The sequence below is a fragment of the Oryzias melastigma genome, linkage group LG10 (assembly GCF_002922805.2).
Source record: "Oryzias melastigma strain HK-1 linkage group LG10, ASM292280v2, whole genome shotgun sequence".
Taxonomy (NCBI): Eukaryota; Metazoa; Chordata; class Actinopteri; order Beloniformes; family Adrianichthyidae; genus Oryzias; species Oryzias melastigma.
The window spans coordinates 14,491,698-14,518,777 of record NC_050521.1 but is presented as its reverse complement, the minus strand read 5'-3'; the positions used below and the strand labels follow the sequence as shown (position 1 = coordinate 14,518,777).

The 27,080-nt window shown below is 39.3% G+C and overlaps 2 protein-coding genes across 12 annotated transcripts in view; both read left to right on the top strand.

Moving 5' to 3' along the window:
* LOC112153550 (protocadherin alpha-C2) overlaps positions 1 to 27,080 on the top strand; it is a 192,133-nt gene that overhangs the window by 75,857 nt on the left and 89,196 nt on the right. The window contains exon 1 of one of the 11 annotated variants that reach the window (XM_036213965.1): positions 2,593 to 5,603. The exons of 8 other annotated variants lie outside the window; for them this stretch is intronic. In XM_036213965.1, coding sequence (XP_036069858.1) covers positions 3,228 to 5,603 — 2,376 coding nt within the window. In that variant the 5' untranslated portion in view covers positions 2,593 to 3,227. Of the gene's footprint in view, positions 1 to 2,592; positions 5,604 to 9,783; positions 12,279 to 14,159; positions 16,758 to 27,080 lie in introns of those variants that run through there. 2 more of the 11 variants (XM_036213966.1, XM_036213975.1) reach the window with 2 other exon arrangements.
* LOC118599250 (protocadherin gamma-A11-like) overlaps positions 16,945 to 27,080 on the top strand; it is a gene marked incomplete in the record, with an annotated part of 18,922 nt that continues 8,786 nt past the window's right edge. Inside the window, 1 exon segment of the mRNA XM_036213981.1 lies at positions 16,945 to 21,108. Within this exon segment, the coding sequence (XP_036069874.1) occupies positions 18,767 to 21,108 (2,342 nt within the window).

The window sequence follows — 27,080 nt, the reverse complement described above, 5'->3', positions numbered from 1 at the left end:
TAGTGGGACCCAGAATGAGTGTTGGATCTACCATAGTTCCTGGAAGTCATGCAAACACACTTGTGCTTCCTGATAGGAGGAAAACATCCGATGAGGTAGGACAAAAAATTAACTTACAGAAATAAATCATTCAAATTGAACCACTTTTTTTTTCTTTGAAGTGTTTGTGTATGTTAGAGCTAACATGTTTCTGTGTGGTACTATATTGTTCTTTAAGTCCTGCAGTCAATAATTTAGGTGATACATTTTCTGCTTTTTAAAAAAATATGTTGATTTTTGAGTAATTTTGACCATGCATTTTGACCAGAATTAGTAAGCTCATTAAGTTGTTTTACAACACTAAAATGAGTTGCATGTTTTTAATCATCCTATGAAGGAGAGTTTTGTTTTTTTTTTTGTTTCCAATGTGTTGCTGGTTACTTTGCATTATTAAAGGAAAACTCAAACTAGCATTTGTCTTTTAAGAATTCTGCTCACACAGGCTGTTTTGGCCAAGCCAAATGTTGCAGCTATCTCTTGCAATATAAATCACCCAACTTAATTTTACCAAATGATTGCAAGGATACATAAACACTGGTACATTTTTAAGTCTTTGGTTGAATAAAGCCAATTAAATATAAGTCCAAATTTTGAGTTCAGAGTATGATATTGTTTTCCAGGAGTCAGGTTCAACATTGACTAAAACGCACATACTTTTCGTTGGCTGTGAACTGAAAATATTAGATTTGCTGCTTTTGGCAGCAAATCTTTCGACTTGATGTGGAATAAGAAGGTGCAGGAGTGTATACGGAGTAAGAAGCTATAGCTAAGAAGAAGTGGGACACTGAGAGGACTGAGGAGAGCTGACAGGAGTACAGGGAGATGCAGCGTAAGGTGAAAGTAGAGGTGTCAAAGGCCAAACGAGGGGCTTATGATGACTTGGACGCTAAGTTGGCTAGTAAAGAGGGAGAGACTGACCTGTACAGATTAGCAAGGCAGAGAGATCGAGACTGGAAGGACATGCAGCAGGTTAGGATGATGAAGAATAGGGATGGTAATGTGTGGTGTAAGGTGTTAGTGGTGTAATGGAAAGATGGAAAGAATACTTTGAAGAGTTGATGAATGAAGAGAATGAGAGAGAACAAAGAGTAGAAGAGGTGACGGTTGTGACGCAGGAAGTAAGAAAGCTTAGTAAAGGTGAAGTGAGAGGGGTTTTGAGGAGGATGAAGAATGGAAAGGCTCTTGGTCCTGATGATATACCTGTGGAGGTATGGAAGTGTCTAGGAGAGATGGCCGTGGAGTTTTTGACCGGGTTGTTCAACAGGATCTTAGGTGGTGAGAAGATGCCTGAGGAATGGAGGAGAAGTGTGATGGTGCCCATTTTTAAGAATAAGGGAGATGTGCAGAGTTGTGGTAACTACAGAGGAATAAAGCTGATGAGCCATACAATGAAGGTGTGGGAAAGAGTAGTGGAAGCCAGACTAAGAGCAGAAGTGAACATTTGTGAGCAGCAGTATGGTTTCATGCCAAGAAAGAGCACTACAGATGCAACATTTGCTTTGAGGATGTTGATAGAGAAGTACAGAGAAGGTCAGAGAGAGCTCCACTGTGTCTTTGTAGATCTGGAGAAAGCTTATGACAGAGTGCCCAGAGAGGAACTATGGTATTGTATGAGGAAGTCTGGAGTGACAGAGAAGTATTTAGGGTCAACAGTACAGAGTAATGGAGAGAGTGGAAAAGAAGTGAAGAGGCGAGTACAAGCAGGTTGAAATGGGTGGAGAAAAGTGTCAGGTGTGATGTGTGACAGAAGAGTTTCAGCACAAATGAAAGGAAAGGTGTACAAGACTGTGGTGAGACCAGCCATGTTGTTTGGACTAGAAACAGTGGGACTGAAGAAAAGACAGGAAGCAGAGCTGGAGGTAGCAGAGATGAAGATGCTGAGGTTCTCTTTGGGAGTGACCAGGATGGATAGGATCAGGAATGAATACATCAGAGGGACAGCACATGTTAGAGGTTTTGGAGATAAAGTCAGAGAGGCCAGACTGAGATGGTTTGGACATGTTCAGAGGAGAGACAGTGAATATATTGGTAGAAGGATGCTGAGTCTAGAGCTGCCAGGAAAGAGGTCTAGAGGAAGACCAAAGAGGAGGTTTATGGATGCAGTGAATGAAGACATGAAGGTGGCTGGTGTTAGAATGGAGGAAGCTGATTCGCTGTGGCGACCCCTGAAGGGAAAAGCTGAAAGGAAAAGAAGAAGAAGAATCAGAAGATTTTTTTTTTCATTAACTATCTTTATATTAGTAGATTTCCTTTACATTTGTAGGTTTATATCATATTAAGTCAGAAAGGTCCTTGGTCTTAAAGATGTTGAAATGAGCAACATTTTTAGAAAGACATAAGCATGTTTTTTTTTTCCCAAAATGATTACTGTGCTGTAGAACTTTAATGACAAAAAATAACATAATTTAGAATATTTATCTCTTTCGTGCTGCATAAAGATTTGCATTGTACTCATGGTTTCTTGCAGAATGTCTGATTCGTTTGAATCCCAGCTTGTGACATTTTTGTCTGAAGGTTGTAGTTTCTCCTTGTGCATAGTGGGCTTTATCTGGAAATTTTAGATGAATTTTAAAGTCCAAAAACGTGCTTTACAAGTTAACGAGTATCTCTTAAATTTTCCTTCAAGATTTAATGAGATTGTGCGTGTCGTATGTCTGTCTTGTTGTGCTGGGATGGACTACCCAGGGTGTCACCTACCTTTGTTCAACGGTGACTAGAACAGTCTCAAGATACCCCATGACCCAAATTATAGTAAAGTAATTTTGGAAAATGTATGGATTTAAACTATCATCTTATCCTAAGATATTAAAATGTATATGTATGCATTTACAAGTCTCACTAAAAACACGATCGTTAATTAATAAAAATTAGATGTCGCAAAACAAAAAAAAAAATATTAAGCAGTTGATTCATAATTTATTTATTCATTAATAAGTTGAACAAATTTAAAATAGAATAGATACATTTGTGTGAAACACGAAATCTAACGCTTGGTGTCACTGGATTTCAATAAATAGAGAACGTCTCCGCGCGCAACGTCAGAGTGGACGGTGGAGCTGATGTGGTAGCCTCACAAAGCAAGACCGAGATTATTAGAAGGACATAAGGATTTTTCCCCCGTGTTAAAGACCTATGAAAGATACGGTTGCTGACTGGATTGTAAAGTGGGATTTCTTTGATGGACTGTGATGAATCAGCGCTCCGACATGGAACAAAGAGGACGCAACGCGCGGCAGCAGCGACGGGGTTGTTTTGTCTTTGTTATTCTGACCGTTTTCTGGAGCGGAGCTTTTGCGCAGATCAGATATTCTGTCTCTGAAGAGGTTCAAGGTGGAACTGTGGTTGGAAATATAGCGAATGATTTGGCACTTGACAAGAATACACTGAAGCTTAGAGGATTTCGCATCGTTGCAGATTCATCAAAGCCGCTGTTTGAAGTGAATCAAAGCGATGGAAATCTGTATCTGAAAAAGAAAATAGACCGAGAGGAGGTTTGTGAAAAGAGCTCTCCCTGTTTGATCAACCTGAAGATTATGTTAGAAAATCCGCTAGAGATTCATTATGTGGAAGTTGAAATCCTTGATATTAATGATCACGCTCCTGTTTTTATGGAGAAAGAGAAACGACTGGAAATATCAGAGTCTGCTCTTCCGGGGGCGAGGTTTCAGCTACAGGCTGCGCAGGACCCCGATGTGGGTCAGTTCTCCATTCAGCAATATAAACTCAGCCAGAACGAACATTTCAGAGTGGAAGTCAAAGATAGAGGAGAGGATGGCAAGGTTCCGTTTTTAGTCCTGCAGAAGCAGCTAGACAGAGAAACAACAGAGAAACATAAACTGCGTCTAACAGCCGTTGATGGAGGCAAACCTGCGAAATCTGGAAACATAGAAATAATTGTGGATGTACTTGATATTAATGACAACTCTCCAGTGTTCACTAAAGAAACATATTCTGCTACAATTAAGGAAAATATTCCGATTGGGACAGTGGTGATTCAAGTCAATGCAACAGATTCAGACAAAGGAGCAAACGGGGAAATAATTTATTCATTTGGTGAAGAAGTTAAATCCAGAATCACTGAACTGTTCAGTATAAATGAAAATAATGGTGAAATTACAGTAAAAGGTCTGATTGATTTTGAGAAAAGCAAAAGTTATGAAATTGATGTTCAGGCTTCTGATAGGGGGCATGCTCCTTTAACAACCGACAAAAGTGTTAAAATAAACGTGATTGATGTTAATGACAATCCTCCTGAGATTGAGGTGACGTCATTCTCCAACTCAATCAAAGAGGATTCCAAAATAGGAACTACAGTGGCACTAATCAGCGTCCGTGATTCTGACTCTGGAATTAATGGAAAAGTGATTTGTACAATTAAACAAGAAGTTCCTTTTACTTTGTCTCCATCTTTGAAGGAAAACATGTTTGCTGTTGTGAGCATGTCACAGTTAGACAGAGAGAATAGGCCTCATTATGATGTAACAATCATTGCAAAAGACTCAGGAGATCCTTCGTTTACTGTTGAAAAGACCATCAACGTTGTAGTTTCTGATGTCAATGACAACTTTCCAGAGTTTTCAATGGGTCCATATACTTTTTACATCAGTGAGAACAACATTCCTGGAGCTTCAGTTTTTTCAGTGAAAGCCTTTGACCAAGACGATGGAGAAAATGCACTAGTTTCATATGGAATCCTAAGAGAAATGAACAGAGAGAACAAGCTGTCTTCATTTTTAAGCATCAACTCAGAAACAGGAGAAATTTCAGCCCTGAAAAGTTTTGACTTTGAAAGTGTGAAAACGTTCCAGTTCCACGTTGTTGCCACAGATTCTGGAAGTCCTCCTCTGAGCAGCAACGTGACAGTGAACGTGTTCATTCTGGATCAGAACGACAACGCTCCAGTCATCCTGTATCCAGTCAGCTCCAACGGTTCTGCTGAAGGGGTGGAGGAGATTCCCCGCAACGTGAACGCAGGACACTTGGTGACTAAAGTGCGAGCCTATGACGCTGATATAGGATATAACGGCTGGCTGCTGTTCTCACTGCAGCAAGTGACTGACCACAGTCTCTTTGCTTTGGACCGCTATACAGGACAGATCCGAACTCTCCGCTCGTTCACAGAGACAGACGAGGCTGAACACAAACTGCTCATCCTGGTCAAAGACAATGGCAACGTTTCCCTCTCAGCAACAGCTACTGTCATTGTCAAACTTGTGGAGCCCAAAGAGGCTTTTGCAGCTTCTGATGTTCCAAGTGCAGCAGCGGAGGAAGAAGACAGTCACGTGACTTTCTACCTCATCATCACTTTGGGCTCCGTTTCCCTGCTGTTTCTCATCAGCATCATCGTGCTGATTGCAATGCAGTGCTCCAAGTCCACAGACTATACTTCCAAATATCTGCCAGAGCCCAATTATGATGGAACACTGTGTCACAGCATCCAGTACAGATCTGGAGACAAACGCTACATGTTAGTGGGACCCAGAATGAGTGTTGGATCTACCATAGTTCCTGGAAGTCACGCAAACACACTTGTGCTTCCTGATAGGAGGAAAACATCCGATGAGGTAGGACAAAAAATTAACTTACAGAAATAAATCATTCTAATTGAACCACTTTTTTTTTCTTTGAAGTGTTTGTGTATGTTAGAGCTAACATGTTTCTGTGTGGTACTATATTGCCCTTTGAGTCCTGCAGTTATCAAGTTAGGTGATACATTTTCTGCTTTTCAAAAATATGTTGATTTTTGAGGGATTTTGACCATGCATTTTGAACAGAATTAGTAAGCTTAGTAAGTTGTGTTATAGCAGTAAAATGAGTTGCATATTTTGGAATCATCCTATGCAGGAGACTTGTTTTTTTTGGGTGTCGCTAGCTACTTTGCATTTTTAAAGGAAAACTCAAACTAGCATTTGTCTTTTAAGAATTCTGCTTGTTCAAACTTTTTTTGCACGAGTTAAATGTTGCAGCTCTCTCTTGGGATATAAATAACCCAACTTAATTGAACCAAATTATTGCAACCAAACATAAGCTGTGCTAACTCTTTAAGTATCTTTGGTTGAATAAATCCCGTTAAATACAAGTCCAAGTTTTGAGTATCGAGTATAATTGTTTTTCTCCAGGGGCCAGGTTAAATCTCCATGTCAACGCTCATTCTTTTTGTCAGCAGAGAACTGAAGACATTTAGATTCGCTGCTTTTACTTTAGTATCAGACAATCTACATTGCAATATTTTGAATACACTGTTCATGGCGCTGCAAGTTTTCCTCATAGCAGGTGCTGTTGTGCTAAATAATAAGTGGTATTATTACTTAAACAAGACAAAAACATATTATATCTTTTTTTATTATTCACAACACCTAATGTAAGATTTTGTGTCGTTTTACATTGGACACATTTGCCACACTGTGCTTTGCATTGACTACTCTTCATTTTTAAAGGGAAGTGTAAAATAGCTTCTGTCTTTTGAGACTTCTGCTTTCATAGTCTGTTCTCCTTGAGCTCAATGTGTCAGCTCTTTCTTGCAATATAAATAGATGTAACTTGAGCCAACCGAATTATTGCAAATAGAAGTTCTGTGGTGACCTTTTAAAAATATCTATGGATGAAAAAATAAATTAAATACATGAGCAAATTTCCAGTATAGAGTGTGACATTGTTTCCCAGAAGTCATGCTAAACATTTAATTTTACGTACATTTTATTCTTTCTTTCTAGTTTGTGGTGGTGGAGACCTGAAAATATGCTTTTTCTGCTTTTGCTTTTGCTTCAGTTTCAGAACTCTAACATAGTTTTCCTGATATGCTGTCCATGGTGCTGAATGTTTTCCCCATTGCCATTTCTGTTGTGCTAAATCAAACATGGCAATCTTACTTAAATAGCCTGAAAGCATAATTTAAATTACTGTTTGTGATGATTTAGTTTGTGGACAAGTGCTTGCATTCCACTGCTTCTTGAAAACTACCTCACACATGCATAGTGCACGTTGTATTGACAGACATTCGAAACCAAACAAAAAACAAGATTTATTATTATGTTGTTTTCTTCTTATAAAACTACCATAACAAGATGATTCCCATGGTGTCAGTGTCAGATAACAATGTCTAACCTTTTTTTTTTTTTTTTCTTTCCACCAACGAACACTAGTATTTTGTCATGTAGCGGTGTGGACTTGAACACAGATCTAACCTTTTGTCTTGTATTTGCGATGTGCTCGTGACAGATTTCGGTCTGCAGAGGAATACTTCTTCTTAAAAGCAAAGAGTAGAAATATATATTCTATCCTTTCTTTTATTTTCCTTTTCCTCTCGGACATCATAGAACAAAGGAGGCGCCTTCTCGGGCGGTGGGGATGCATTGCTTTTATTGCTGGCTTTGGGAATGTTTTGGAGGCAATCCGCGGCGCAGATCAGATATTTCATCTTGGAGGAGGTGAACGAAGGAACCGTTCGACAGCTCCACGTAGCATCTTTTCCGCTTTAATGAGAACGACGGGATCCTGTATGTCAGAAGTAAGGTAGACAGGGAGGAGATCTGTGAGCGCAGCAGCACTTGTATAATTAATCTGAAAACAGTGCTACAAAACACCCTGGAAATCCATTATGTGGAGATAGAAGTGCTTGACGTGAAAGACCACTCCCCGAGCTTCACCGAGAGGGAGAAGCGGCTTGAAATATTTGAATCGGCATTACCAGGGGCGAGATTTCAGCTCCAACCTGCACGTGATGCAGACGACTTTCTGTTTTCCATTCAGTAATATAAACTAAGTCAAAATTATTTCTGTCGATTAGAAGTTGAGGAGAGGGATGAGGACCGCAAGACCCCCTTTCTGGTTATACAGAAGCAGTTGGACAGAGATACCGTCAGAAAACACAAGCTTTTTCTCACAGCTGTAGATGGCGGGAGTCCAGCAAAGTCTGGCACGACAGAATTACTTATTGAAGTACTTGATTTTAACGACAATTCCCCAGTTTTCACCCAAGAATCATATTGTCACGCTGACTGAAAATGTGTCCCCTGGAACCATTGTTGTCCAGATTAACGCCACTGATCTGGATGAGGGCGCAAACGGAGAAATCGTTTACTCGTTTGGTAAAGAGGTAGATCTCAATCTGAAAAGCTGTTCAGCACGAACTCATAGATAGGGGAAATTAAAGTGACTGGAGACATTGATTTTGAATAAACTAAGAGTTTTGAAATCGATGTTCGAGCAACAGACAAAGGCACTGTGCCTTTATCCATGGACAAAATAGTTACAGCAAATGTTGTTGACTTAAATGACAATATCCCTGAAATAGAAGTCACATCATTTTCTGAATCTGTCCCAGAAGACTGTAAAATTGAAACCACGGTTGGTTTAATCAGTGTCAGTGATCTAGACTTGGGTTCCAATGGAAAAGTATCCCGCTTTCTCCTGGATGATGCACCTTTTTCTATTTATCCATTCCTGCAGAACAATATGTATGCTATAGTGACCACCTCACCACTAGACAGAGAAGCAAAATCTCTGTATAAATTGACAATTCTTGGAAAAGATGCCGGTACACCACCACTTTCCTCGGAGAGAACAATCACAGTGGTGGTCTCAGATGTAAATGACAACAAACCAGAATTTCCAGCTGGTCCACAATTTTTTTATATCACAGAAAATAACAAAATGGACGCCCCTGTATTTTCAATCAGGGCAACAGATATTGATGATGGTGAAAAAGCACATATCATGTATTATTTGCACAAAAATGAAAAGGTGGAAACAAGTTTGTATTTAAACATTAACTGAGAAACAAAGTGATAAAATCAGAGAGGCCAGACTGAGATAGTTTGGACATGTTCAGAGGAGAGACAGTGATAATATTGGTAAAAGGATGCTGAGCCTGGAGCTGCCAGGAAAGAGGTCTAGAGGAAGACCAAGAAGGAGGTTTATGGATGCAGTGAATGAAGACATGAAGGTGGCTGGTGTTAGTGTGGAGGATGCTGAAGACAGGCTTAGATGGAGGAAACTGATTCGCTGAGGCGACGCCTGAAGGGAAAAGCTGAAAGGAAAAGAAGAAGAATCAGAAGATTTTTGACAAAAAAATAACTTAATTTAGAATATTTATCTCTTTCGTGCTACGTGAAGATTTGTATAGTACCCATGGTTCCTTGCAGAATGTTTGATTCATTTGAATCCCAGCTTGTGACTTGTTTGTGTGAAGGTTGTAGTTTCTCCTTGTACATAGTGGGCTTTATCTGGAAATTCCAGATGAATTTTAAAGTCCAACAACTTGCTTTACAGGTTAACAAGTATCTCCTAACTTTTTCCTTCAAGTTTTATTAAGATTGGGCGTGTCGTATGTCTGTCTTGTTGTGCTGGGATGGACTATTCAAGGTGTCACCTACCTTTGTTCAACGGTGACTAGGATCGGCTGAAGCAACCCCATGACCCAAATTATAGTAAAGTAATTTTGAAAAATTTATGGATTTAAACTATCAGCTTCTCCTAAGATATTAAAATGTATATGTATGCATTTACAAATCTCACTAAAAACACCATGGTTAATGAATAAAAGTGAGATGTCGCAAAACAAAAATAAATGTTAAGCGGTTGATTAATTATTTATTTATTAATTACTAAGTTGAACAAATTTAAAATAGAAAAAATGCATTTGTGTGAAATACTAAATCTAACGCTTGGTGTCACTGGATTTCAATAAATAGAGAACGTCTCCGTGCGTAACGTCAGAGTGGACGGTGGAGCTGATGTGGTAGCCTCACAAAGCAAGACAGAGATTAATAGAAGGACATAAGGATTTTTTCGCCGTGTTAAAGACCTATGAAAGAGACGGCTGCTGACTGGATTGTAAATTGGGATTTCTTACATGGACTGTGATGAATCAGCGCTCCGACATGGAACAAAGAGGACGCAACGCGCGGCAGCAGCGACGGGGTTGTTTTGTCTTTGTTATTCTGACCGTTTTCTGGAGCGGAGCTTTTGCGCAGATCAGATATTCTGTCTCTGAAGAGGTTCAAGGTGGAACTGTGGTTGGAAATATAGCGAAGGATTTGGGACTTGACAAGAATGCACTGAAGCTCAGAGGATATCGCATCGTTGCAGATTCATCCGAGCCGCTGTTTGAAGTGAATCAAAGCGATGGAAATCTGTATCTGAGAAAGAAAATAGACCGAGAGGAGGTTTGTGAAAAGAGCTCTCCCTGTTTGATCAACCTAAAAACCGTGTTAGAAAACCCGCTAGAGATTCATTCTGTAACAGTTGAAATCCTTGATATTAATGATCACGCTCCTGTTTTTATGGAGACAGAGAAACGACTGGAAATATCAGAGTCTGCTCTTCCAGGGGCGAGGTTTCAGCTACAGGCTGCGCAGGACCCCGATGTGGGTCAGTTCTCCATTCAGCAATATAAACTCAGTCAGAACGAGCATTTTAGGGTAGAAGTCAGAGATAGAGGGGAGGACCGAAAGGTTCCAGTACTAGTCCTGCAGAAGCAGCTAGACAGAGAAACAACAGAGAAACATAAACTGCGTCTAACAGCCGTTGATGGAGGCAAACCTGCGAAATCTGGAAACATAGAAATAATTGTGGATGTACTTGATGTTAATGACAACTCTCCAGTGTTTATAAAAGAATCATATTCTGCTACAATTAAGGAAAATATTCCGATTGGGACTGTAGTGATTCAAGTCAATGCAACAGATTTAGACAAAGGAGCAAACGGGGAAATCATTTATTCATTTGGTAATGAAGTCAATAAGAAAACATCTGAACTGTTCAGTCTAAATAAAAATACTGGTGAAATTACAGTGAAAGGTCAGATTGACTATGAAAAAAGTAAAATGTTCGACATTGATGTTCAGGCTTCAGATAGAGGGCATGCTCCTTTAACAACTGACAAAAGTGTTAAAATAAACGTGATTGATGTTAATGACAATCCTCCTGAGATTGAGGTGACGTCATTCTCCAACTCAATCAAAGAGGATTCCAAAATAGGAACTACAGTGGCACTAATCAGCGTCCGTGATTCCGACTCTGGAATTAATGGAAAAGTGATTTGTACAATTAAACAAGACGTTCCTTTTACTTTGTCTCCATCTTTACAAGAAAATATGTTTGCTGTTGTGAGCATGTCACAGTTAGACAGAGAGATTAGGCCTCATTATGATGTAACAATCATTGCAAAAGACTCAGGAGATCCTTCGTTTACTGTTGAAAAGACCATCAACGTTGTAGTTTCTGATGTCAATGACAACTTTCCAGAGTTTTCAATGGGTCCATATACTTTTTACATCAGTGAGAACAACATTCCTGGAGCTTCAGTTTTTTCAGTGAAAGCCTTTGACCGTGACGATGGAGAAAATGCACTAGTTTCATATGGAATCCTAAGAGAAATGAACAGCGACAACAAGCTGTCTTCATTTTTAAGCATCAACTCAGAAACGGGAGAAATTTCAGCTCTGAAAAGTTTTGACTTTGAAAGCGTGAAAACGTTCCAGTTCCACGTTGTTGCCACAGATTCTGGAAGTCCTCCTCTGAGCAGCAACGTGACAGTGAACGTGTTCATTCTGGATCAGAACGACAACGCTCCAGTCATCCTGTATCCAGTCAGCTCCAACGGTTCTGCTGAAGGGGTGGAGGAGATTCCCCGCAACGTGAACGCAGGACACTTGGTGACTAAAGTGCGAGCCTATGACGCTGATATAGGATATAACGGCTGGCTGCTGTTCTCACTGCAGCAAGTGACTGACCACAGTCTCTTTGCTTTGGACCGCTATACAGGACAGATCCGAACTCTCCGCTCGTTCACAGAGACAGACGAGGCTGAACACAAACTGCTCATCCTGGTCAAAGACAATGGCAACGTTTCCCTCTCAGCAACAGCTACTGTCATTGTCAAACTTGTGGAGCCCAAAGAGGCTTTTGCAGCTTCTGATGTTCAAAGTGCAGCAGCGGAGGATGAAGACAGTCACGTGACTTTCTACCTCATCATCACTTTGGGCTCCGTTTCCCTGCTGTTTCTCATCAGCATCATCGTGCTGATTGCAATGCAGTGCTCCAAGTCCACAGACTATACTTCCAAATATCTGCCAGAGCCCAATTATGATGGAACACTGTGTCACAGCATCCAGTACAGATCTGGAGACAAACGCTACATGTTAGTGGGACCCAGAATGAGTGTTGGATCTACCATAGTTCCTGGAAGTCACGCAAACACACTTGTACTTCCTGACAGGAGGAAAACATCCGATGAGGTAGGACAAAATAAAATATAGAGAGTAATTCATTTTCGTTGTTTCTCAATCTAGTTCTTTAGTTTGTGCTATGCTAACCATTTTTCACTTACAATATTTTTCATTTTAGCTGCTTTTTTGTCATGACATTTTTAGCTTTTTTTTATGATCAGTCTTACCACTTTTTTCAAGCAGAGCTTTTAACCTTACTTCAAGCTCTCAGAGTCTGGTGTTGATCAGGTTTAGCAAAATGGTCTCTGCGTTTTATCTTGTGTTTGATGGATGCTGATCTTGCAGTCTTGACAGAGTTTGTGAAACATTTCTTTATTTACAACACTCACTGTATTTGTCTTTGGTACATTGTTCAGTCTTTGATGATTCTCCAAGGTTGTGTTGCATGTGGAGTACTGTGTAAGTTCTCTACCAAGCTTTATTGATTGAAGATGGAAAAAAATCCTCAAGAAAATATGTGACAAAATTATTTAGTGGTGATAGATAGTTGACATGAATAAAGTCCCAAGGTTAATCTGAAAAAGCTTGAACTTGTGGCTGTCACATCATGTTTTCGGATATTTGTTTCACACCCTATTGATAGTGTTTTAAGAGTAACACATGAACACATGTAGATAGTGTGCATTTTTGTGTTTTTAAGCACTATCACCTCGGCACATTGTTAATTTACTATTTCATCTTCAACAAGTAAAAACACAAACAAACAAACAAACCAAAAAAAAACCAAAACAACTTTTTGTCCTTTTTGTTGTTGTTGTGTACTTTGTGGCGGTTCTATCAAGCTGATAGCCAAAATTGATATGTGTATTGTTTTCAGAATATGGCTTTCTTAAGTTATGGCTTTAATGACAATTTATAATCACAGCTATATAACAGAATGTCATTGATGTCGGTTTTGAAACTAAGACTGGTGTGGTGCTAAATGTTGAAGTCTTTGGGAATTGCGATTACTAAAATCTTTGGCTTGTTTGGTAGACATATCTGTGTATATCTTGTTTGCCATTGTGTTTTGTTTTACTTTAATACCATAGTCACCATCCAGCAGTCGTGTTTGCTCTCCATCAGAATGACACTGACGTCAGTGGACAGTGTTTTATTTAATTTCTACATTTTGATCTTTTTATCCTGCTTAAAAGGAATACCTTGTTTGATACCACCCATTTAACAGGAGTCAGTAAAACCAGAAAATAAACCATTTCAAATGTATATGGTTCCTATAGTTTTAAATTCATTCTATTATGATGAACAAGTCAATACAAGAAATGCTTTATTATGTGTCTCAGCTTGAAAACATTCTATCTATGATACATTTTAATTCTGATGTTGCTTAGGAAACATACATAAACATTTTCATTTTTTCTGTCCTGGTAATACTTTAGCAAATTTTTAGGTCAGTCATTTATTTGTCTGCTTTTGCATTCTCCCTAGACTCAATTTATAAATACACAGTTTTGGACAAATTATGTTGCTAAACAGAATTCAGACTCGTATCTTAAGGGAATAACACGTGAATTAGAACGTATTACTGTCTATATTTGCAAAAGTTCACCATGTTTATGTTCTTTGCAAAGTTTTAGCTACTTTTTTTTTTAACTCCTGGTGACATTTGTTCCACAGTTTGGCTCCACGTGTAAAGATATAACATTCATCATAGTGCCACAACTATGATCAGATTCTATAATATAATCTATGGTTTTATTCATTTTTTGCAGTAGAATACATCAATACTTTATATTTTTGAGGACTGGTTGACAAACGTCACAACTTTTGTTCTGCATAAACAGTTTAGGTTCAAAGAGTTTTTCTTTCTTATTCAGCTGCTCTATTACCTGGAAGAAGTGTCACTTTTATTTGTTCAACTTTTTTATTTTATATAGAAAATATTATTGCAGTAAACAGTAGCGTCGCTTGGTGTCAGTATGCTTGAAAAAAAGAGCGTTGCCTTTTCATCTCTGCGCTCGAGTTCCACCTGCTCTCCGCTTTCAACTCATTCTCGAGCTGGATCGCTTATTGGCGCATAAACCCTTTGTTATTCCAGGATTTGAATTATCTTTCGAGTCAACATATTTTTATTTAAGGCATTTATTTGGACAAAATCGTTTAGTCTCGCCTTTAACCGAGGAATTCATTGTGATGATGGAACAAAGAGGACGCCCGGCATGGGTGAGCGGATGGATGCGCTGCGCGCTCGCTGCGTGTTTGTGGAGCGTGTCCGCAGCGCAAATCCGATATTCAATAGCGGAGGAAGTTAAAGAGGGAACCGCTGTTGGAAACATAGCGAAGGATCTGGGATTAGAAAAAAGCTCATTGAAGGTCAGAAAATATCGGATTGTTGCGGGAGGGACAGATTCACTGTTTCGAGTGGATCAGACCGATGGTTTCCTGTACGTCAGCCGACAAATCGACAGGGAGGAGGTCTGTGAGCGCACCAGCACCTGCGTGATAAATGTGAAAACAGTCCTGGAAAACCCGCTTGAGGTTCACCATGTAAGCATCGAAGTGTTGGATATAAATGACCACGCTCCGACTTTTACAGAGAATGAAACGAAATTGGAGATTTCAGAGACAGTTTTGACCGGAACACGTATTCCGTTGCAGCCCGCCCGTGATCCCGACGCAGGTCCATTCTCCATCCAACAATATAAGCTCAGCTCTAATGATCACTTCCGTTTGGAAATCAAAGATACGGGGGAAGATGGTAAAATACCTGTGCTGATTATTCAAAAATCTTTAGACAGGGAAGCATGCGAGAGACACGTGTTAGTACTGACAGCGCTGGATGGGGGTAAACCACCCAAAACAGGAGAGGTAAATATAATAGTAAATGTTTTAGATGTGAACGATAATGTACCAGTTTTCTCAAGAGATGTTTATTCCGTCACGCTAGAGGAAAACTCTCCGATTGGCTCCATAGTTCTTAAAGTGAACGCATCAGATTCGGACGAAGGGCGCAATGGAGAAGTAGTTTACTCATTCAGTAATAGTGTAAATCCTAAATTTTTGAAGCTATTTGAAATCAATCCAAACACAGGAGAAATAACTGTAAAAGGTTTAATAGACTACGAAGAACGGGATAAATATCAAATTGACATTCAGGCATCAGACAAAGGGTTTGCCCCTTTATCATCTCAAAAAGGTGTTATAATTTCCATCATTGATGTGAACGATAACATACCAGAAATTGATGTAACCTCCTTTTCTAGTTCAGTTCCTGAAGATTCCAGACCTGGAACAACAGTGGCTCTAATTAGCGTTAATGACCAGGACTCTGATCTAAATGGAAAAGTTGTGTGCAGGGTAGAGGGAGATGGCCCTTTTACTTTATCTCCATCTGTGCAGGACAAAATGTACTCCTTAGTCACAAAATCCCCTTTGGACAGAGAAAAACAGTCACACTACAGCATAACTGTGGTTGCAAAAGATGCTGGGAAACCAGCACATTCCTCTGAGAGAGCTATAAATGTTGTGGTATCTGATGTAAATGACAACAATCCGGAGTTTTCTGTTAAACCGTATACTTTTTATGTTTCTGAAGGTAACGAACCAGGAGCAGTTCTGTTTTCTGTAAAGGCTTTCGACCACGATGAAAGTGAAAATGCGCGTATTTCCTATCATATCGTGAGGGATGGAAGTGATAACAGCAAACTAGTTTCCTTCCTAAACATAAACTCAGAAACAGGAGAAATTTCAGCTCTGAAAAGTTTTGACTTTGAAAGTGTGAAAACGTTCCAGTTCCACGTTGTTGCCACAGATTCTGGAAGTCCTCCTCTGAGCAGCAACGTGACAGTGAACGTGTTCATTCTGGATCAGAACGACAACGCTCCAGTCATCCTGTATCCAGTCAGCTCCAACGGTTCTGCTGAAGGGGTGGAGGAGATTCCCCGCAACGTGAACGCAGGACACTTGGTGACTAAAGTGCGAGCCTATGACGCTGATATAGGATATAACGGCTGGCTGCTGTTCTCACTGCAGCAAGTGACTGACCACAGTCTCTTTGCTTTGGACCGCTATACAGGACAGATCCGAACTCTCCGCTCGTTCACAGAGACAGACGAGGCTGAACACAAACTGCTCATCCTGGTCAAAGACAATGGCAACGTTTCCCTCTCAGCAACAGCTACTGTCATTGTCAAACTTGTGGAGCCCAAAGAGGCTTTTGCAGCTTCTGATGTTCAAAGTGCAGCAGCGGAGGATGAAGACAGTCACGTGACTTTCTACCTCATCATCACTTTGGGCTCCGTTTCCCTGCTGTTTCTCATCAGCATCATCGTGCTGATTGCAATGCAGTGCTCCAAGTCCACAGACTATACTTCCAAATATCTGCCAGAGCCCAATTATGATGGAACACTGTGTCACAGCATCCAGTACAGATCTGGAGACAAACGCTACATGTTAGTGGGACCCAGAATGAGTGTTGGATCTACCATAGTTCCTGGAAGTCATGCAAACACACTTGTGCTTCCTGATAGGAGGAAAATATCAGATGAGGTAAGACAATTTACAATAAAAAAATTTGAGACACTTTTTAAAATACTTTTAAAATATACTGTTTTGTGTTTGTTCTTTGATAAGACATTTTCAGTCACGAGTCTAAGTAGTTTAGATACTTTCTGAGCACTCTTTTTTGTATAAGTACTTACATGTTTTTTCATTTTCTTTTTGTGTGTCTTTTACTATTTTGGAGCTCTCTAGGTTCTGTGGTGATGAGGTTAAATTACATGAAGACTTGTGTTTCATTTTTATTGATCTTTGGATGTTCAAGGGTTATTGAACTTTAAGTGTAGTTGCTTACAACATTAAGATTAGTTTATTGTAGTTTTGAAATGTTTATGTGGTGGTGTGTTCCCCTCAAAAATGCTGAAGGAGATAAGGATATTTTTTTCAGCAAATCTAATGGACATTATCCTTTTTTACTATCCATGGTGCTGAAAGTGAAAGCAAAAGCAGGTTTAGACTGTGATGGTTTGGAGTAAAGTTTTTGAGGCTCTATCTCTTTTTTTCTTTCTATATTAAAATGCTTTCGCCAGTCACATAAACAGGCACTTTGAATAATCTACTACTACATAGTTACATTTTTTTATTTTTCTTTTTGAACATTTTAAGGATATGGAACTAAGACGTTGTCTGCTATAGTGCTTGGGAGCATTTCTAAGTCGCACTTATAATGCTGTCCGTGGTGCTGAAAATGATAGCAAAAGTCAGTCCAGACGTTTTGTTCTTTATTTATTTCTTTTGTATGCTCTGTTGGGTTTTTCTTTTAGAAACTTTTACCAGACCCATAAATGAACACATTGAAAAACTGACTTTTACATACTTTGACTGTTTTGATTATTGTTTGCCTCTTGACTTAATAAGCGGTCGGATTTAGTGCTTGAAAAAAATATTTCTAAGCGCCCCTGTGATGCTGTCCATGGTGCTGAACATGGGAATAACAGTCAGTACAGTCTTTTTAAATGTTTTTAACAAAAGTTTGATTTAATATTTTGATTAAAAAATAATAGTAATAATAATAAATTTGACGTTTACCAGTCAGATAAGTTGACACTTGTAAAATATACGTCTTCATATTTTGATTTTGCAGGTGCTAGTGTATTGTTACGCCCCATGGTGAGGTGCTTAACAATTGGTGAGGAGCCTGATTTATTGCTTGGGGAGATTTCCAACACGTTTAGGCTTAGCAAAAAATGTCTTAATAAATAGTATTTCAGGATTAGCGTTTAAAAGGGATGTGCATTTTATTTAATGCCTTATTTTATATAGGATGAAGCCATGCTTGTGCGCTCCCTTTTTTTTCCCTTTTTTTTAAATAGAGCTGTCGACAAAATGTGTCTAAAGCAAAATAGGGGCACAATAAAAGCAAAAAAGAAACAAACACAGAGAGAGAGACACACTCAAGCAAAAGTTTAGGTCAAATGATTTATGTTGGCTACATATCTGCAACACTTACAGGCTATATAAGCTACACGCGCAAAACATGTAAAAGTTAACATTTTTGAACCTTCAAAGTAGCAAAACACAATAGCAAAAATACAGGCAGACTAATTTATAGCCTATATTCATCCACCTCATCGAATATACTTTAGATCAATAGATTAGTATAGCAAAAAAAAAAAGCTGCGAGTTTAGGGTTTTTTTTTTTTTTTTTTGGCTGTTTTCTCAGTACATTACGCGGCAGTTAAATGTGGAACGGATCATAAAAAAATAGAAATTTTCAAGTTCATCCCTGACTATAATCTGTACTGTAATAACAGCTCGCAGGGTGTCACTAATGTAAAAGTGGATGACTCTTGGTTGGATATGCTCTTCTTATTGGTTGCATCACGTTTTGGGGCGATGGCTTCAAATCTTTTGTTTTTTTGCAGGGCTTTCATCATCGGTGTGGTTGCGCGTTGCCAGCTGCTTTTTCTATGAATTTTCTCTTGAAAAATCAGACTTAAAAACGATTTTGTTTTTTGCATATCGTTTTTTTTTTATTATAATTTTGCTTGGAATGGACAATGGCTCGAGCAGGAAATATAAAGTGGTCTGAGCTTCTGCCCGCGCTTCTAGTTTTTCTAGGTCTTCATTTAAATTTCACTTTGGCACAACTGCGATATGCTATTCCAGAAGAACTCACGGTGGGGACTATTGTTGGGAATATTGCTAAAGATGTCGGTCTGGACCGCAGTGCTCTGGAAACGAGGGGGTTTCGCATTGTCTCGGGATCCGCCGTACCCCTCTTTGAGCTCAACGATAACGGAGTGTTAACCATTCACCGCAAAATAGACCGAGAAGAGGTGTGCGCAGGCGTCACCAACTGCATTATCAACATAAAGACGGTGCTGGAGAATCCGCTGGAGGTCCACTATGTCGGTGTAGAGATTCTGGATGTGAACGACCACTCTCCCACCTTTCCTGACAACGAGACGCACCTAGAAATTTCGGAGTCTGCTTTACCCGGAGCGCGATTTCAGCTCCAAGCGGCCGGTGATCCTGACAGTGGCGCGAATTCTGTTCAGAATTATAAGCTCAGTCAGAATGATCATTTTCGCTTGGAGGTCAAAGACAGAGGGGATGATGGTAAAATCCCTATTCTGTATTTGCAGAAACCGCTGGACAAAGAAGCTGCGCGTCATCACATTTTGCGCCTTACGGCTGTTGATGGCGGAAAGCCTGCGAGATCAGGGACGATGACAATTGTTATAAATGTTTTAGATACTAACGATAATATGCCAGTTTTTGTGAAAGAATCATATAGTGCTATGCTTGAGGAAAATTCCCCCGTTGGCACAAGTGTTATTCAAATGAACGCCACAGATTTAGATGATGGTTTAAACGGGGAGGTGGTTTATTCCTTTGGGAATAATGTAAACAATAAAATACATAAATTGTTTGAAATTGATGCTAATACAGGAGTTATAACTGTGAAAGGACTGATAGATTTTGAAGGAAAAGATAAATACGAGATTGACATCAAAGCTTCTGATAAAGGATTGGCTCCCTTAGCAACAGAAAAAAGTGTCATGATAACTATTGTTGATCTAAATGATAACGCACCGGAGATTGAGGTGACATCTTTATCAAATGCTGTTCCAGAGGACTCTAAACCTGGAAGAACAGTTGCACTGTTAAGTGTGACAGATAGAGATTCAGGTGTGAATGGAAAGGTAATCTGTTCCATCACTGAAGATGCACCTTTTACATTAACTCCTTCATCACAAGAAAATATGTATTCCATAATTACAAAGTCTGTCCTTGATAGAGAACGTCAGTCTAGCTATACACTAACAATAGTTGCAAAAGATGCTGGTGAAACACCTTTGTCATCTCAACTGACAATAGGTGTGAAAGTCTCAGACGTGAATGATAATAGTCCAAAGTTTTCCTCAAATCCTTTTACGTTTTACTTGGCTGAAAATAATGCAGTTGGAGTTCCTCTGTTTTCTGTTAGTGCTCATGACAGTGATGAAGGTGAAAATGCTGTTTTATCCTTTTCTATGGCAAAAAATGATAATGGAAACACAAAAATAGCATCATTTCTGAGCATTAACTCAGAAACAGGAGAAATTTCAGCTCTGAAAAGTTTTGACTTTGAAAGTGTGAAAACGTTCCAGTTCCACGTTGTTGCCACAGATTCTGGAAGTCCTCCTCTGAGCAGCAACGTGACAGTGAACGTGTTCATTCTGGATCAGAACGACAACGCTCCAGTCATCCTGTATCCAGTCAGCTCCAACGGTTCTGCTGAAGGGGTGGAGGAGATTCCCCGCAACGTGAACGCAGGACACTTGGTGACTAAAGTGCGAGCCTATGACGCTGATATAGGATATAACGGCTGGCTGCTGTTCTCACTGCAGCAAGTGACTGACCACAGTCTCTTTGCTTTGGACCGCTATACAGGACAGATCCGAACTCTCCGCTCGTTCACAGAGACAGACGAGGCTGAACACAAACTGCTCATCCTGGTCAAAGACAATGGCAACGTTTCCCTCTCAGCAACAGCTACTGTCATTGTCAAACTTGTGGAGCCCAAAGAGGCTTTTGCAGCTTCTGATGTTCAAAGTGCAGCAGCGGAGGATGAAGACAGTCACGTGACTTTCTACCTCATCATCACTTTGGGCTCCGTTTCCCTGCTGTTTCTCATCAGCATCATCGTGCTGATTGCAATGCAGTGCTCCAAGTCCACAGACTATACTTCCAAATATCTGCCAGAGCCCAATTATGATGGAACACTGTGTCACAGCATCCAGTACAGATCTGGAGACAAACGCTACATGTTAGTGGGACCCAGAATGAGTGTTGGATCTACCATAGTTCCTGGAAGTCACGCAAACACACTTGTACTTCCTGATAGGAGGAAAACATGTGAGGAGGTAAGAAATTTCACAACTTGAAATAATTTCTAATGATTTAATGTGGGGAACACTTGAAAAACAATATGGTGAAAGGGCTATATATATATATATATATATATATATATATATATATATATATATATATATATATATACAGTATATATATGCATATGCACACATGTATGACCCCAAGCTCCAAGACCTCTGATAGATGACCTGAGCATAGGTGAGAAACCACCCGCGAATCGTGAGAAAGAGAAATTTTTTATAAGATCTAAAAAAGAACATCTTTACAGTATTTTATTTTATTTTATTTTTTTGCTGCTAAAAAACAACAGCAAAAAACATGTTTAATTATGTCAGGAGCTTCATGATGATGCTATGGTGGCAGTAACTTTTTTCCCCTATACACTGTTGTATGACTTTTAGAAGTTGGATCTAAGCTTAGATTGAGGCAAGATTGCTGAAATGGTCACACACACACATATCAATTGATCAGCATCAACCATGACTGTTTACTTCAAATGTTTATATATTTTCTAAATAATGTATTTATTTTTAGGAGCAGTTCTCTGGGCTGCACGGTGGCGCAAGTGGTTAGCGCTCTCGCCTCACAGCGAGAAGGCCCCGGTTCGAATCCCGGCTGGGACCTTTCTGTGTGGAGTTTGCATGTTCTCCCCGTGCATGCGTGGGTTTTCACCGGGGACTCCGGCTTCCTCCCACCATCCAAAAACATGCCTCATAGATTAATTGGCGACTCTGAATTGCCCCTAGGTGTGGATGTGAGAGTGGATGTGTGAGTGATTGCGGCCCTGCGACGGACTGGCGACCTGTCCAGGGTGTACCCCGCCTTCGCCCTTCAGTAGCCGGGATAGGCTCCGGCACCCCCGCGACCCCGAAAGGGAAGCAGCGGTCAAGAAGATGGATGGATGGATGGAGCAGTTCTCTGTTCCAGTTTTATTTATTGTTTTATTTACATTTTTATCAGGTCATTTTCTTGATTTTCCTTTTTTTTCTGATTCTCTTGCTCTTGTCAAACCTGCCAGAGTTACACTAATGCATGCAGAACCATTAGCTTATCAGAAGACTTGCTTGAGATCCCTGCATGCTGATGTAGTTGGAAGACATTCACTGGACTGTGAATGGCTGAAGCGGGGAGAGGGTCAGAGCGAGCCTGAGGCGTGTGGAGTGAATCACAATGTGCAGCCAGTCAGGTAGCGTTAGAATATCTTGCCTCAGCATTCACTGCAGGAGGAAAAGAAAAAAAACTGTAAATGTATTACAAATCATCAGATCATTGGCATGTTGGAACAGGACCTGAAAACCAGATATTTATAGAGCTTGCAATCAAGCATGTGCACTGCACGCTATGTGAAACAAAATCCACAAGCTTCAGAGCACACAATCCCTTTGGAGTCCCAAAAAAAATAGGTCATATTTTTTATCCCGTGTGAGTGAAAGTCTGCATGCTAGACTTCTGGGCGGATTCTCTGCTGAAAATTGTTTGTTGCCCATAGCAACAAACTGGGGGACCCACCTCTCGGAGTCTACTGGTTTCCACAGACTCGTGTGCTGTCGTCGATCTTAGCAACAGCAGTGAGAGGGAGGCATGAAAGAGAAAAGGAGGGGGAAGGGATGCAGCTTTGCTAAAGCTCATCTGCAGACATATCACGCTCGTCATTAGAAAACAAATATTTAGGTGAAAATACGTGCCCTACTTTGATGGAATTGTCATTTCTAACCAGATAGTGAATGCATGAACGTAAGGATGTGTTTGGAAATGGTTAAGCTGGTAATTATATCTTGACATTGATTGGGGTAATTTTTTTTTCCCCCTCAAACATCTGGGTCAACTATAGATTTGCCAGCTAGAAAAAACGTGAGTTAGAAGTACATTGTGTGATGTTAGCTATGAGACAATGAAGCTGAAAATGAAAGAGATATTTAAAGATAGAGCTGCATGAAATATAAATTAGACAGTCGGAGTGGAGCACATGTGCAGGGAGGGGAAGGTTGAGCACAGAGTCAGAGTGAAGTCCAGGCTGATGGGATTCTTACAGCATTTTAGCACTTCTGTTGTAAATCGGTGCTGTTCTGTGTGCGTTTAATGATGTTGATTTATTGATTTATTTATTTTTATTTAAAAAAAAAGACATGTTGCTTTTTCAGTATCTCACTGCAGCAGCTCTAAGCTGTGCCTGGACAGCAGATGCCCACAAAAGATGTGATTAAATGTGAACATCTTTCATGAAGCTAACAAATGCATTATGAGCTTATAGGATCGCACTATCTCAGTTAAAGTGCTTTTTTCTGCCACTGCTCTTTTACTTTGAAAGTACAAGCTTGATTAACCAAACAGATAAGAAGACTAAATCTAATTTCTAAGTACTTTAATTCATATTAGTGTTAGGTTTATTTTATATACTCTTCTGAACAATACTGCAATGTTTAATGTGCGTCTTTGTTATCTAAGCTTGTTGTTTCTGTGTGTTCGTAGTCTAAACTCTTATTTTGTGCTGCTCTCCATCATGAATAGATCAGAATAACCTTTGTCGGGTTTTTCCTTTTTTTTTTGCACACAGTAACAAATTAGAGTGAAAAGAGAGGGTATACGATTTTAAAATGTACAGGTTTTGTTATAAACTATGGGTTACAATAACTTTTAAAAACAGTAAATTACTATATAAACCATTACAGTAAGTCAGAATGAAGCTTTTCTATTGTTTTCTATTCTACAGTTCTGTTTACCTTTTGTGCTACGATACATTATGAAACAGTAATTTAAGTACTGGAAGGAATCTGATTCTTTCCTGATGTATTTATTTATTCTCCATTTTTATATTTAAATAAGACTGTTGGTGTTATTTCTGGCCCAGGTCTCACATCCTGCTCATCTCACGTTCTGCATCCTTGACCCTCATTAGTGTGGGGGATCTGTAGCTCAGGAAGCAGAGAAGCTTTCAGCTGTTGTGTTCTCTTAAACGAGTCAGACTAGATCTGCAAATGTACATTTTACTTGTTGATATTGCCAATATATATATCAGGCATCATCTTTGTGTGTTTTTTTTTATTTTCTTTTGTCTATCACTATTGTGAATTTCACTTATTGTATTCCACAAATAATCCTGATTTAAACATAATTTGAATTTGCGAAAATAATAAAAATATTTAAAAAAAGAAACAACACTTTTGCGTAATTGTTTATTTCAGGACAACATATACTGTAAGTCAATATCTAAAGTAAAATATTTTACACAATTCACAATAGAAATATAATAGTTTTTCCAAAAGAGCATCAAGTCTTTTTTTTCTCACTCTTTCTTTTAGACTGACATTGTGGCACCTATTCATGGATACTATCTGACTTAAACTTTCAATTTAATATTTTTTGGCATTCTTCTTTTAAGCAGAACTAAATGGTCATACTTACAAAAATGCCTTTTTCTCTGTTTTCAGATTTTACCTATATTTCAAACCTTTTTTTTTGTTTCAAAGATGTTGACCTTTGTAGTAATATCACTCTACTGTGCAGTATTTTGCTTGTACAGTACTCACTGTTCCACGTGTCCTTTTGTCTTCTTCTCTCTGCATTGTATAAATGAGTGTGTTTTTCCAGCTTCTCTCCTTACCCTTCCTTTCCCGCCATTCTGATTTCAGTCTCAGCTTTTCCCTTCACCAGCCATCTCCTCCCCCTTCCCCCACTTGGCCTCCTTTTCGCACGTTCATGCATCTGCCTTTCCTTTCCTTTTGCCCTTTGCAGACATCCTCTGCCTGTCTCCGTTTGCTCCTCTCCCGTCCACCACATGCATTTGAGCTCAGAGGGGCTCGTGTGCCTGCAGGGTTGTGGGTGTGGGTACAGTGTGCGTCGCTGTGTCAGTAGGGCAAATTCTCTCTTATTGCTCCGGCTTTGTTTGAGGACGGCACCATTCACACGGAGGTCAGCACCAGTGATGTTAATCTAATTTACACACACAGTGCTGTAGAAGAAAAACAGACATGTTCAGTCTTCGCACATGTGCACTCGTGCTCACACTTGCTGCAGCATGCTCCTCTCATACACCTAATCCTCTTTATTGAAAGGCACTCTAACAAAGGGAGATGGAGGGAGAGGGAAAAAGCAATCACTTTGCTTTTAATATATATATGTATTTTTTTTACCGTGGAGGGCAACACATGCCACTCATTATCTAGATTTATGCAATGTATACATTTTAAAAATCTTATTTACATAGATTATTTATTAAGCATGATGATCTTTGTTAATAAAATGACTATTCAAAATAACCCCTTATTTTTTTGTTAAAAAGACATAAAAAAATTACAAAATAAATGCAGTATGTGCAAGTTTTGGTCTGCTTGGTTTGAGGCTAAAGGCTTCATTTAAGCTGCACTGCAGCAGTGCACGTGCCTGCTGACTTTCACAAGAACAACCTCCTGATTCAACAACAGCAAATCACCTGAATGTCTGCACTGAGAAAGTGCTGATGCAGGGATCAGCACAGGGACATAAAGAGGGGACACATGTTCAGGAGCCCCAGGCAGAAAGCAGGAAAGAAAAAAAATCGGACTCATCTTAATGCAAAGTTTATTTATTTATTTTTTTGTATCTTTCAGGGATCCACAACATTTTTAAAGCACAATATCAAACCATGTGCCATCAAAATTGAAAAAAAAAAAAATAAACACTCACATTCACATCTCACTTCATGTTTAAAGATGATTCATACAGCTTATTGTGATGTTTCTGTCAGCAGGGTGCATCTTGAGTTTGCACGTCAGAATTGAACTTCAATATTTAAATGAAACCTTGCACTGTCACCTTGAACTGGAATTCGGCACATGTATCCTCCAAGCTAATTAGATGTTAAATTAGTACCATGTTTGAAATATTCATTTGCTGCCTCTCTGCTGTGTTTGAATCAGGGAGATGTTTAAGCTGACCTCATCCTTTCTCTCCTCCACCACTCTGTTATATAAGCCCTCCAGTTGTATTATTACTCAGTTCATTAACTCATGGCTGTATATGTATTCGTATAACTTGTTTCATGTAGTAGCTCATCTCATGATCCATTCGTCAGTATAGTCTAAGTCTTTTAATTGTTAGTTATAGTGCTTGGATAGCAGGCTGTCATGATAATAACATAAAACTGTGTTTTAATGGTGTGAATTATTTTAAGCACAAATAGTTTTTTTTCTTTTATTTCTCAATCAACAGAGCTCAGAACAGATGTTGTTTAGCAAAAGTGCTCACAGAGACACAACATCTGGTGCTATGCTCAGGTCATTAAGGCCGGCCTGGAGGATTGAACTGACTGATGGGTCAGCATCATGTGAGACTGCAGGCCATTAAGTGCAAATACAGAGAAATCTACAATTGGCTGTTGCTGTAAAGCCAAATCTGTGAGCGCTTTTTTATGATTTCTAAATATAAAATGTTTGAACTAGTGAATGGAATCTAGAGATGACTCTTTAGAGAGGTGGTGAAGCCTTCCTAAGAGGATTGCCCTCAGTATCTTTGCACTGTGTGCCATGGGGGTAAATGGGGTAAACTGTTACAAATGCCACAGTATACTTGCCTGATTAATACTGGATGTTGTGTTCATTTCTGCACATGCAAGGCTTGGGATCAGATGCTCACTGTCACAGATATACTGTATCTAGCTGCAGGGTTCATCCTCTCTTGTGGCTGTTTCCCTTCTTGCTGATCCTGCTTTGGCAATAGTTGGCAAAGGGTTTCTTCTTCTTAACAAACACAATTATCCTCCGCTTGTTCTGACCTTCTCTGGGATCTTTGTATAGATTAGTTCATGCAGTGATGGGTGAATTTTAATTTTATTATGATATAATATTTTTGGTACATGCTATGAAAGTCTTCACTTGTATTATTACTTAAACTTATTTTATTTACTGATACATAATATACAATCCAAAAAATATAATATATATATATAAATATATATACTGTATATATAAATACAAA